We start from the raw sequence: 12,993 nt of genomic DNA, 5'->3' as shown, positions 1-12,993 counted from the left end.
TATTTTCACTACAGTCTCAGATGCTCCTCAAATAGGTATTTGCTACTCCAGCCTTTTTCTGAATGACACCTGATTACTGGGTGGCACATTGCCACGAGCCTCATGAAGCCGTTCAGAAATGGACACAGGAGAAACACTGAAAATAAGACTTTGGAGTAATCCCTGACCATTTCTTGGCAGATAATACAGCCTTATTTTGTAAGTCTTCGTGTGCCTGACTCACTCTTGTTGGGAAGCCTCCAAAGACAAATCAGAATATACAGAATTTATATTATGAATTCTCTACAAGGTATTTCAGTACCTTTTACTTGGGGGGTTGGGGAGGGAGAAGGGGTGTTTGATCCTAAAACCACCTTATGTTTAATCATACATGAAACTCTCTCAAGGATCATATCACAGTTCAGTTTACTCTATTTCTGCTACTTAACTGATGGGGTTAAAAAAACCCCAAAATCCTGACAAGGCGATCCCCAAAAGATGCCCCATTAAAGGAATAACTCAGTATAAATGGTGATCGCTTATCACAGAAAGAAAAAGAGACGCAAAAAGCAGTAGGAGGGAGGGGGAATTTGATTAATTGCTTCCTTCAAGCAAGCATAAAAACCACATGCAAATACTACAGAATGGTGTGAGAAACCATCATCAACACTGCATGAACTACTGGAATACTATCTTTCTAAATAGTTGTACTAATCTTAATGACATTATTCATACTCACATAGATGGATGCACAGGTAGATACACAGGCAGAATTTCTACCAAATTCAAATTCTACATTCAATCTTTGTGCTTGATAGGTGGTCAGTAATGGGTAGCTTGGTATCTGCCAGTTCTAGTGCAAGATCATCCAGCATGAATTGCCCCAATATGAGAAACAATATGTTATCCAATAAAAATTATTACAGCAATTACAAACTCCTTGCAGAAATCGAACGTTTTATTCTGCAACAGAACCTAGCAGATACCATTTTGTATTCTCTGTATTTTGGGGGATTGGGGGGTTCTCTGTTTTTAAACAATTCTGGCCCCTTTTTAGCATAGTCAAATGTTGCTATGGATATTAAATTGAGAATTTATCTTAAATGGAAACAAACAACTTCGCTAAAAATTAGACATTTATGACTTGCAAATTACAGATACTAATTATTTTCAGTATATACAATTATGATATTCTCAAGAGGTATTAATTTTGGGACAGATGTGCTTTCATCATGTAATTTGGAAATTAAGTTACACACTCACGTATGGGAACTGAGAAGTCTGAATTTGTGTAAAGACAGGATTGATAGAAAGGAATTTTGTCTTGCTAATTTTCTCTCTCTCTCCCCACCCCCACCTCTTTCTCTCTCTGATGAGAGTGAGTGTGGCCAGCAATCCTCACAGCTGGGTTGCCTTGCACTCAAAGGAATGGGGGCTGACTGCAGAGTTGATGAGGATACACCTCCACTTGACTCCACCTCCTGTTTTGTCCTTTCAGATAATTCTTCCAAATCCAGTAAATTCTAAAAATTTAAACAATTAAGACATACCAACTATAAAATATGCATAATGCTAAATACTTCACATTCAAGTCAGAGTGTAGAAGTGAAGTGTTGCTAATGCAAACATCTTAAAAAAGACATTATAAATACACATAATCCAAACCACAGCTATTAATACAGGAACTTCCATCAAATGAGGGTAAAAATAATAATATTGTTAGGTTGACCAAATTTTCATTAGGAAAGGACAGCATATTGTTACAAAAATGCTCTCCAACATGTGCATGCATATAATCTTCTAAGACACGTGGCTGTAAGTGATAAATGAAAAAAGAATACAAGAAAAATGCCAGCTAAATCAATGTCTGGGATGATATTGCTGTAGACTGGATGTATTAATTAAATAAATCCATTCGGGAGTTCATACTTCCTTATTTTCCACATTTGACCTGTAGACGCCAATACAGAAAGGGAAAAGACAAGACAAAGAAGTGTTGTTGTCTGTACAGTATAAAAAACAAACCAATCTTCAAACACTGTTTGGTTTGTACTGTTCCATAGGAGGTGGAAGGTACATATGCAAGGCATTCTGACTATCTGCTACAATTCTGAAACTGAGATTTTTATTTTTAGATGGAATTAGTTCAGTCACTGCATAGACATTTCTATCTGGAGATCTTTACTGATAGTCATGGATTTGTGACGTCTCTTGCAGATGCCACTTACAAAGCTAATGACTTTGTTCTGGAAAAAAGGAAAACATCTACTTGTCAAGTTCTGCGGAGCTTTAATTCCCATGTAGAAACCTGGCACACCTCTAGAAGACTTCAGAAATGTTTCTCTTGTACATTTACAGATTCAAAGCCCAACACACTCTCCTAGACTGGAGACAGCTGGATAGCTGAAACTCTCCATACAGAAGAAAGTGAACAAGACTGTCATTAAGCTGCTCTAACAGTTTGAGTGGGACTACAGACTTTTTTTTTTTTTTGTCTCATGTTATAGGACGCTGCACCTGCACGCAGACTGAAGACACAATAATCTTAAGCATGGCATGGAAACAGAGAGGGGAGGTTCATCTTTAGCAACTAAAAGGCCTTTAAAACAGAGTGCCATCACAGAATGCACAGGCCTAAAGCACAGGCAGAGCTGCCACTTCGCCAGGCTCAATTTATGAAAGAAACAGACAGTGCAAAACCCCGTGTTTGACTGAGTGAAAGTCATAGATTAACTAACAATGGGTAAAATGTAGAAATACAGTCCATCAATAGATGCCATATAATGAAATGTAATCTGAAGCCCAATCTAGACAACCTAACTGATAAGCTTCCAGGATTCTTCACAGAGACCAACACAACAGACACTACATATGGGCCAACAACTGTTTTGAAGTACATTTTTACCATCAGACTACACATACTCTGTCCGTTTCCCGCGCTTCACGTGTCGGAGGAAAATAACTTTAAGGGATGGGACTATGCAACTACACGAATTTATTGTTTAAAATAACAAACGCATCAGTCGAGGCGTGAGATTTTACAACACCTCCGAGTAATGGCGACTAGTCCCAAGATTTAGAGTTACATCATAATTTATAACTTTCTAATCCAATAGATACTTAAAACGACGCTTTGTTTTAGATTAATGACCTATCACCTGTGGCACTTCTCACTGCAATGCAGCTATGTCTTGACCAGTAACTTCTCATGTCACGTACACACAGTTGTCTCTCTTATACCATCAACATTCTTAACTTAAACTATATAAAACCACACTATTATATTTTAAAACCCTTCACCAAAACACCCAGTGTACAATTTTACTTATAATGATAGGAACACAAGTTTGTAATCCTTTTGCTTAAAGTCCACAAATCTCTGTCAATTAAGCCAGACCTAGTCTCTTCCAGGGTTGTAAATCAAAGCCTCCCTTAATTGCAGGAGTTTCTACTCCTCTGTCTCCCACATACTGGAATAAGGTTCTGCACTCAAATCACACTACCTCCCAAAGAAGGCATTACAAAGCAGTTATTTGCTTAATGCCTGGGCATTAAAAAAAAGAATCCACCTGTACATATCCACTGCAGGAAACACTGGTACTCTGCAGAAAACAGACCCTGTGCAGCTTGACTTGACTTCTGAACAAGACAGTGAAGGAAATCCAAAACCCTTTTATGAAGCCATATCTAATGTAACAGTATTTGCCATTTCTTCCTGCAGATGGGAACAGTCTCAATTAAAATGAAGTAACATCTCTTTTTGATCTCAGATGATCTGAAACTTCACTGTCCCTTAAAACTGCTCCTTTCAAACAAACCTGTAGAACTACAGGTTTCACAAGTCAGGAAAAGGAACAAATGTCAACTCTAACACAGCACAGGCTGCTAAAATTGGTGATGGTATTTCCTAGGATACATGATATCTTACAGAAGATTTGCTGCATTATAGCTGGTACTGCTTCTCTTGGCCACCATGTATGAAAAATTAGTAATTCCCCAGAAGTCTCACCCAGCTCAAGGGTCACCTTCCCCCTCCCAAGCACATGAATGAGGACACAAAGGCAGAAGAGTTTAACTAAATGGTGCTGCCCAGACTCACTGCTCTGAGGTTTTTTCACACATATAAACTTGATTCCAGGAACCAAGCTGAAAGGTGTGAAGTACTCCCCACCGGATGTGTTCAGTTCTCGAATGCTGACACACTCACCCATTTTCCCTTGCTGCACCAAATACTAAACATCAACGAGACCTAAACAGCTGCTTACATGAAGCTAAATAAGAGATTTTAAAATTGCCTTCTAACTATAAAGCTTCCTTATGACGAGATTTTGAATACTGAAATAACTCCTGTTGAGGAACATCTTATTTAATTTTTCTAAGAGTGTTTTATCAAGAACTAGAAGACTGACTGAACATTGCTAGAATTATTTTTGGCAACAGTAACTGCCTGAAACAAGAAAAAAAATGGAAATAATTCTTTTAACGTCTAAGAGTAGGGAAAAAATAAAACACCTGCAAAAGCCATTCCCACTATGCCAAAAGGAAAAGCATTCTAGGGCAAACACAGATGAAGTTTTTCATGTATGCCCTCAATTGCCTCCCACCCCCATGATTTTCTTATTCAATTATCTTTAGGAATGTGGACTATGAAAGACAGCATCAAACAAAACTGTTTACAAAACAAGGCAACTGCTTGAAGAACATTTTAGTTTCCCAAATACTGTAAAATTTATTTTAAGCTTACTTTTGAAGCTGAAGGAAAAATTCATGATAAAGACTGAGAAACTTTAGGATAGGTAACACAAAAGTAAAGTTTAGTGAAGTTATTCTAAAACAATCCATATTTTTTCCTTTTATGTGCCCATTCAATTCTGAACTACCACAGATGGTGCTATTTTAGGTTTTGTTTTTTTTAAAAAGGGCTTAAAGCAAGTAATTTTCACTTCCTAAAATTGGCATTGGACCACGGATTTCCATATTAATAGTGACTTCTACAAAAACATTTCTGATAAGCACATCACTTTTAGGTCATGAACATCAAGCAAACTTATTCTTACGGAAGGAACTATGTCCAGAGAAAATATGGTCTCTTCAGCTTCAGATTTTAACTCTGGTTCTCCTGATGGATGCAAGGTGCTTAGGCAGTGTAAGCATTCCTGGTTACATACACATCAACAGCATCAAGCCTTCAAGGCCAACAGAACTTGTGCACTTGTGTAATCTCCTGGCAAGATGGTTCTCTATTAAAAGTTCTGTAGACTAGTACAGACTCAGCCTGGTTTGGTATTTCAGTAATTGGTTGGTCCAAGTTATTATAGTATAAGGCATTAACTAAGTCAGAATTCCATGAGAACTGGTGGTTTTAAGACCTACTTTATTCCTTATTTAGATTACCTGGACTTTTCCTTCTTGTAATGCCTCTAATTATAGACTAGTGGGATAATTTTCCATCAAACTTTAAACTGAACATAAAAACCTAAAACAATTTAAAATAGCTCTCTAAAACTCCTGTAAAAAGAAGAAAGATGAACAACAATCCTTTCAAGACCAGTGATTTGTTATAAACCCTCCTGTGATTAATTATTTGTTATTAAAATAGACTCAAAAGCAGCAAATCCTCCAAATCTATGCAGTATCTGTAGTGCTTCTGTCAATCCAAGGTATCCAGAGGACACATTTGGTCACTCTCTCTCAAGCACTATCAGTAATGCCATTGTGACATATCTCTCCACAGGATGCACAGAACTGCCCAACATTTAAAATTCTTGGCTACAGAATCTCCTAACAAATGCTGCTACTGGGACACCAAAGCTACACACTTTGTAGTCAGCGTAAAGCCAGATCAGATACACTGAGCTGCAACTGCATCTCTCAACTGCAGCACAAACCTGCTCTCCAAGTGTTGCCGAAATTCATCACTGCTTTGACCGGGGCAACAGATCAGTTCCAACAGAGTACCTTCAAAGACTGTGCTTTCTGTAATCCTCTGAAGACAGCAACATCTTGTTATTAGATGAGTGATTCAATCACCTAGGTAAACATTACACACTTGGTGGCAATCATAACCACGACCATATTTACCTCTGGGCACACTTCCTGTAACACAGTGTTCACAATACTGCCATTTATAAGCCTAAGCAGACAAATTATTGTGATAATAAGTCCTTACATTCCTGCATTCTACCTACAGAGGAAATTACAAAGCTAGTTTTACTCTATTGAAGCAATCCACATTTCTTAGAACCTGATCTATGTGGTGGCCAGCCTGGGGAGCCTTTTCTACAAAGAGCTAACAGAGATATCTAGTGTCATTAAGCCTTCTCTTGCAAGGTACCAGACTGGGGACTAACTACAGATTCTGCTTCTTTGCTTACGTTAACTCATTCTCAGTGGCTAAAATTTGGAGTGCAGAGAGTCATACTCAGCCTCTCTCAACCACCAGTGAGATGGATGCATGTCCGTCATGGCTGGTAAAATCCAATGAGGAGAGTTAAACCCTTTGTAAAAGACATATCGATCATTACTTTGAAACACTTCACTAAAAATTGTATTGATGCTAGAAGTCTGAACCAAACAATTCCTTTACAGGGCAGATCATGGAGAAGTTGCAGTAATAGCGAATCGATTCCAGTTAATGGACTCTATGAGTGCTGTGACAAATAACTGCTTCCCCAAAACACACTACACACTGTGACCAAAAGAGTTATCTTTTATTATTCGATAAACATAAATTATGACAGATGTATTACACTTCCATATGGTAGAATACTGACTGTCCTGTTCAATAATCAAGACATTTCTAACTTGCTCCTGGTTAACCAAAACTTGATTCCAAACACAACTCATTTGTCAACCTCAGTCAAGGAGAGGACCACAAAATACTACTGTGGAAGGGAGAAGGAAACTCCTGATAATGTGGTGGCAACCTCCCTTCTCTCTCTCACATTCCCAGTAAACTGTGAAGGGAATCACATTAATATTTTATCTTTCATTCCAATCGCCCCGAATTCTGCCTTGACTTGGAAGCTGTCAGTACTAAAAATAAACATCTCTGTTTCTGTATGTATAAACCAAAATGACAGTGATACAAGTTGAAACTTGGAAAAGACTCAGAAACCTATTTCCATACATACAGAAAGGACTGAAAATAATCACTGGAGTTAATCGGAAGGCAGAGTCTAGCTATCTGATTCTGCCTACCACATCAGCTGGTGTCACAGTTCTGGCCCTAACTACTCTTCATCACATGCCCATGTAATTCTAGTACTATTAGCACAGAAATAAATAAAATATTGTACTATTACCACTACAAGACACCTTTCCCTCACGCCAAAGAAATTTCTTACCCCAACTTACCCACCAAACAAACACACTTTCAGTGCATGACTGTTGTGAGAACATTATTACAGAAGTCATCACCATCGTCTACAATCATATTTTCACCTGTTCATGGGGTGTACACCTGTGGGCTCTTGGCAATACACTTCACTGAGGTGTGGGAAATTTCCGGTTCAGAACGAGCCCTGTCATCTTTGTTCTCTTAAGCAAATACGCCACATAATCCCAAAACCTGTGTGAATGCTATGGCCTCTTATAATGTTATCTTATTTATAAATAGTTTACCTTTTTAAGTGCGCAAAATACTAATGCAAATCCCTTGAACATATATACAAGAGCCAGAACAGCAATATATATATAAAAAGTAATTCAAAGATCTTGAAGGTGCATTTATACTGCGACCTAATGTGCAAGCAGTAGACCACCCCACCACAGGTAAGAAATGAGAAATTTTGAGGGCTATTGAACACTGAATTTTCACAGCTGAACAGTATAAAGTTATTTAGCAGCGTTCAATAGCCTTCAAACTCACTTCTGCCTGTGGGTTACAGTGGTCCAGCAGAAAAAGACTGGGAAACAAAAACAATACAGGTTGGAACAAGATTTTCTCAGTATTTTTTAAAAACTCTTTTAAAGTTCACATCATTTTATGTGTTTTGAAAACCATATAGAGTTCTACAGATGCCCTACACTATTAATCAGACAGCATAGAAAGAGCATCCATATAAAAGCAGGTTTTAGCCTATAAATATACTACTAACAATAGCACAGGTGTATACATGTATTAAAAAAAAAAAAAAAGAAAAACCTGCTGCTTCGGGGACAACAGCTGCCCAGTCCAACCAATTCTGTATGCATTTTGCTACTACTCAAATGGCATATGCAACATGTTGGGGGCCTTCATTCAGTTCTTTTTAGTTAGCAAAACTAACATCTGAAGAGCTGGATAAGATATGGGATTCATTTTATTGTCATGAATACTGACTTTTACAGGGCTTTTAAAAGGGGATCTAAAAGTGTGTATGTGTTTACCAAGTCCTCAAAAACGAGCATTTGAATATTCCAGTGGGAAACACAAAGCAGGTTCCAACATAATAATTAGATCCACTTACTATAAATGAAGCTACATCCTGCTTAAGCAAAGAAATTGGTCAGTTTTTCCATTTATGCTTGCATATTTCAGCTTTTACCCATTCCCTAGCATGGATGTTTCATTGATGGCTGAGGGTAACACTTCAAAAATGAACTAGCTAAACAAACTTCCCAGCAGCACTTGACAGAGCTACACCTATTCTTCCCCATTTCCAAAGCAGTACAGAATTAATTACCAGTTCTATGGATCTATTGTAAGTATAATAGACTAAAGAGCTATCACAGACACATTTATTGTAAAAGCACAATCCCAAGAGTGTCTAGTAGAGGGCCAAAACGATTAACACAAATGCTTTGTCAGATCAAAGATAAAACCTGCACCGCCCAATTGAGGAATGAATTAGAACAGTGGGTTATCTTTCAAATTAACCAGGGCAGCTAGTGAGGAAAATTTCATGAAAGTGTAATTCTTAGCCTTTGTGAATCCACACAGCAGGCATTCTGCCAGCTGACAAGATGATGAAATTTTCATGCTTAAAAAAGCCCTCTTCATTTCCCAATTTAGATTAGCTAGCGTTTCTCTCTCTTTTCATCTATTTGCTCTTCTGAAGCAGAATTAAAAAAAAAAAAAAAAAAGCACACAACAGGATCAATCTCTCATAGAATAAATGCATTTCTGAGAAGAAATAAAATCCTTCCATGTAATTTTTAAATATATTTACATTTAAGAGTAAGATTATCAAAATTGATATTGTTAATACCATTAAGAAATCTGTAAATACTGGAGCAATGGTAGATGGGTTTTGGAAGTCAAATATAAAACATTTCAATGTTTAATGGCAAAAAACGATTGCAGATATTTTCATATAAAGGCGAGTTATTTACAAAAACAATGGGATTGTAGCAGGCTTACAAAATTCTATTTATACACTTACACTTGCATCTTTTTAAAGGAATGTAGTATATCATGATTGTATGTATTTATTTAACACAGTTTCATGTGCCAAAAAGGGCAAGATGATTTTCTACTTTTAGATTTTACGGCACTTCCCGCCTTCGCCCCCCCCCCCACTTTATACAGCCACATATAAAAGCATTTCAATAGACTAAAGGAAACAACAAGCAAGATCTTGAACACTTAAACACCTAAAAAAAAAATCTGATTCAAAGCTCAGTGAAAAAAAAGTACACTTATTCATCTCAGTGAGCTGTGGATCAGGCTGAAAGGCTCTTGATAGGGCTGTCTTCATAAAAGGCAGCTCATTATTTACAGGTTAAAAACCATTTTCGCATTTTATGTTTTTGTATTATGTGCCATTTGACGGATATACAAACAAAATAATATCTAAAAAAAATTTATAATGGAGTGACAATATATTTGACCCATACAAATTGGTATTTCTGTGCCCCTCAGATGCAATTATTACAATATGAGATTGTTTAATAAGAGCCTGAAAGTTTCATTAAATGTTTTGTTCAGACAGTTTTTGCCATAATACTTCTGGGTGTGTCTTTACAGCTTACAGGATTATATATATTAGTGCAAATACCCATTTGATGAATTTCAACTCCAGCTGTTATACAGTCACTACAAGTACTGGATGAAAGGAATAAACTAAAAGTCTCAGCATCCGATTTTCTAGGAGCTAACAGGACAAAAAGTTTACTTGCCCAACTCCATGAAAAGCCCTTTTGTAAAAAGAAAATTAATGTGCAATCTGGAAATTAATCTCACATTTCCAGAGTCTGAATGTATTCCACAGTCAAAAAGTGGTTTTAAACCTTATTATAGCTAACTAGTTTAAAAGTAAATTCTCAGTACTAAAAAAACCCTGAAGCTTTTACTTACATGGACAAATGATTTTCTTTTTCATTATATTAATTATCCAATATACCATGTAGTAAGATACTTAACAGATTTATGTACGCAAATTACAATGTTCAACATTTAAACATTTCAGTTTGGTTCATAGCTTGGTCTTAAAAGACAAAACAACCAACCAACCAAAATAAAAACAGAACAGAGCAAAACATTACACGGCTTTTTATTCTTATTAGCAATAAGAATTTCTCCTGCCCTTCTAGCACATTAGAAATGCAAAACATATTGATATAAGTTAAAAAGCATGGTGGGTTTTGTCCTAATGTTGGACAGTGAGAAGACAGGAATTTTAAATACTACACTTTTTTCCCCCACAATTCCATACAAAGCCAACCACTACCACTGGCACTTTGGATTTCTTGCACTACCCCTCAAAAAAAGAGAATTATATCAAATTAATTAACCATCCATCTGTCTCCTCTTTTTTTCCCTTCCCAATCACTATTAAGAAAGATTCATTGTATTTCCCTTCCTACTGTCCCTCAAAGAATTTTTACAGACATACATTTGGGTTTCCTTTTCACAATGTAACACAATATACATCAATTTGAGTTAAAGAAAGAGAATCATATTTCAATTACATGAGAAACTGATTTGATAAGCTCCACAGATTTTCCTAAAACCATTGAGATAATGCACTCTGGCTAAGAATCTGGAAAACACAGAGCTACTACATCTGTAATAATGCTGACACACACAATTACAAAAATGTAAATATATCTATCTTGAGCTTGAACTGAGAAAACAAACATTCTAAATTAATATTTTAATTCACTGATTGTTTTATTTTCATCAAGTTGGGGTTTGATGCTGCATGCTACTACCTTGCTCTATACAAAAAAAAAAAAGGTAACATGACAGTCACTAAAAACCCAGCACTACTTCAAAAACTCATTTCATATGGCAGAGTATTTTCTGCATACTTACACTGTAGTATTTTCTGAGGTAGCGTCTAATATCCAGTAGTAACTTGTTGTTCATTTGAACCACATAGCTGAAAGGAGGCTCTTCACATTCTGTCTTGCTGCACCTTTGCAAGCTGGGTTCAATAAATCGCCCCTGAAAACAGAAGTGTAAAAACAGCATCATTAGGACAGATGATGGCAGCAGAAGTTACCACAGGAGTTTAGACATAATACATATGTTTTTAAAAGTAACAGTCTTAAAGGGCCCATAATATCTGGGCCTTCTTTCTTCCCATCATGGTTGGCCACACCCACATGGGAAAACTGTAGGTCAAGATACCTTCATTCTCTTCTTAAGGAAAGCTCTTTTAGAGAACACACCACAAAGTTAGTAATTCAAAAAGAGATGTTGAGTAAAAGAAAAATAATCTGTGGACAAATCATGCTCCCCTATGTCTACCAAATAAAAAGAGGTTTATTGTTTTATCAGAGACAAAGTTCTGCCTCAGTCCTCTGATCAGAACTTTGAAACCAACCTTATAGATACTAATTATGAAATTACCAACAGGGCTGTAGAGACAAACCTCATTAAAGAAGAATCAAATGATCATCTTTTATTTTCTCCTAGTTCAAAGAATAGCTCTTACAGTTTTGCACTATCTCATTCCCTTATTTTCATAACCTTCTGAACACCTGACATTAAAATTTCAGAACCTGGAAGTGTTGTGTGAACAGCTGAAATTAAGTTAGTGGAATTCTCCTTAATACAGCAACAGTCTGGTAGGCTGGACAGTCATACAGCTTTCAGAAAACCTTTCTTTCAAGGTAAGACTTAGCTGCTGTGAGCCATCTTGGCTAACCCCCCACTCACAACACTAATTAATTCCAGGTGAAATAGAGGAGATTTTTGGCTTGGTTTCAGGATTTCTTCTGTTGTTTGGTGGTAGGGATATATATTTTTTTAAGGAGTTTGACATCCACTCCTCTCCAGTTAGCCCATCTGCAACTTGTCAAGTCTACATGCAATTAACTGTCTTATTTACAGCTGCAAGGAACAAAAGTCAAGGATTCACAAAGTATCACTCGATTTGTGCGTCTTTTCCTCTTACTTGCTTCCAAAGACTGCTTTATTTTGATTCAAAAAATGCAAAACATCTGCTGTTTGTCCAAATTAACTTAAAATAATTACTTTTAATTTAGATAAAAGATTTATTTGCTTTCAGTTTCAAGGTTTTCACTACTCTGAAGCTCACTAATTTCCCGATGACTAATACATACATAACATGCTGTAGAGTTAAATACTTGGCCCTATTTCAAGTTGTGATCCAAGGTCAGAGATACATTTTTTGGCAGAACTTCTCAACAAGAATGTATCCCTATGACTTTTTATTCAATTCACAGAGACAGAAGGGAAGATAACATAGAAAAACCTTACTGTCAAGTAGGGAGGTGGGATGTAGCAAGATAAACACAAGTTTAAAAAGCACTTTGTTCCAATTAATATGATTTAGGATAAGAAACTATGTCATTGCTATACAAAAAATTTATTAAATAGAGAACTACAAGTTACTAAGGTGTTAAGATAAGGATTCCTTTAAAAAGTTACAGCAACAATCACTCACGACTGTGGGCAAACAGATTAATGAAGCCAGATAATCTCACAGTTCTGTGAGACGACGCAGCTGAAATGTAAAAATGGGAAAAATATTTCAGCACCATCCTATCAGCAATTATCTGCTCCAAAGCTATAAATAGCAGGACTGAAACAATATGGTATCTTCTCCAACATCATATGAA

The 12,993-nt window shown here is 36.6% G+C and overlaps 1 protein-coding gene across 6 annotated transcripts in view; it reads right to left on the bottom strand.

Moving 5' to 3' along the window:
• POLA1 (DNA polymerase alpha 1, catalytic subunit) overlaps positions 1-12,993 on the bottom strand; it is a 190,242-nt gene that overhangs the window by 92,265 nt on the left and 84,984 nt on the right. For all 6 annotated transcript variants that reach the window (XR_007200252.1, XM_048288336.1, XM_048288346.1 and 3 more), the window contains one exon: positions 11,219-11,350. Coding sequence is in view for 5 of the 6 variants with exons in the window: in XM_048288336.1 (XP_048144293.1) it covers positions 11,219-11,350 (132 nt within the window). In the remaining variant the exon portion in view is untranslated. The remainder of the gene's footprint in view (positions 1-11,218; positions 11,351-12,993) is intronic.

Source organism: Corvus hawaiiensis, chromosome 2 (genome assembly GCF_020740725.1).
Source record: "Corvus hawaiiensis isolate bCorHaw1 chromosome 2, bCorHaw1.pri.cur, whole genome shotgun sequence".
NCBI lineage: Eukaryota > Metazoa > Chordata > Aves > Passeriformes > Corvidae > Corvus > Corvus hawaiiensis.
The sequence above is the reverse complement of the archived record's forward strand: the minus strand, read 5'-3'. Positions and strand labels throughout refer to the sequence as shown.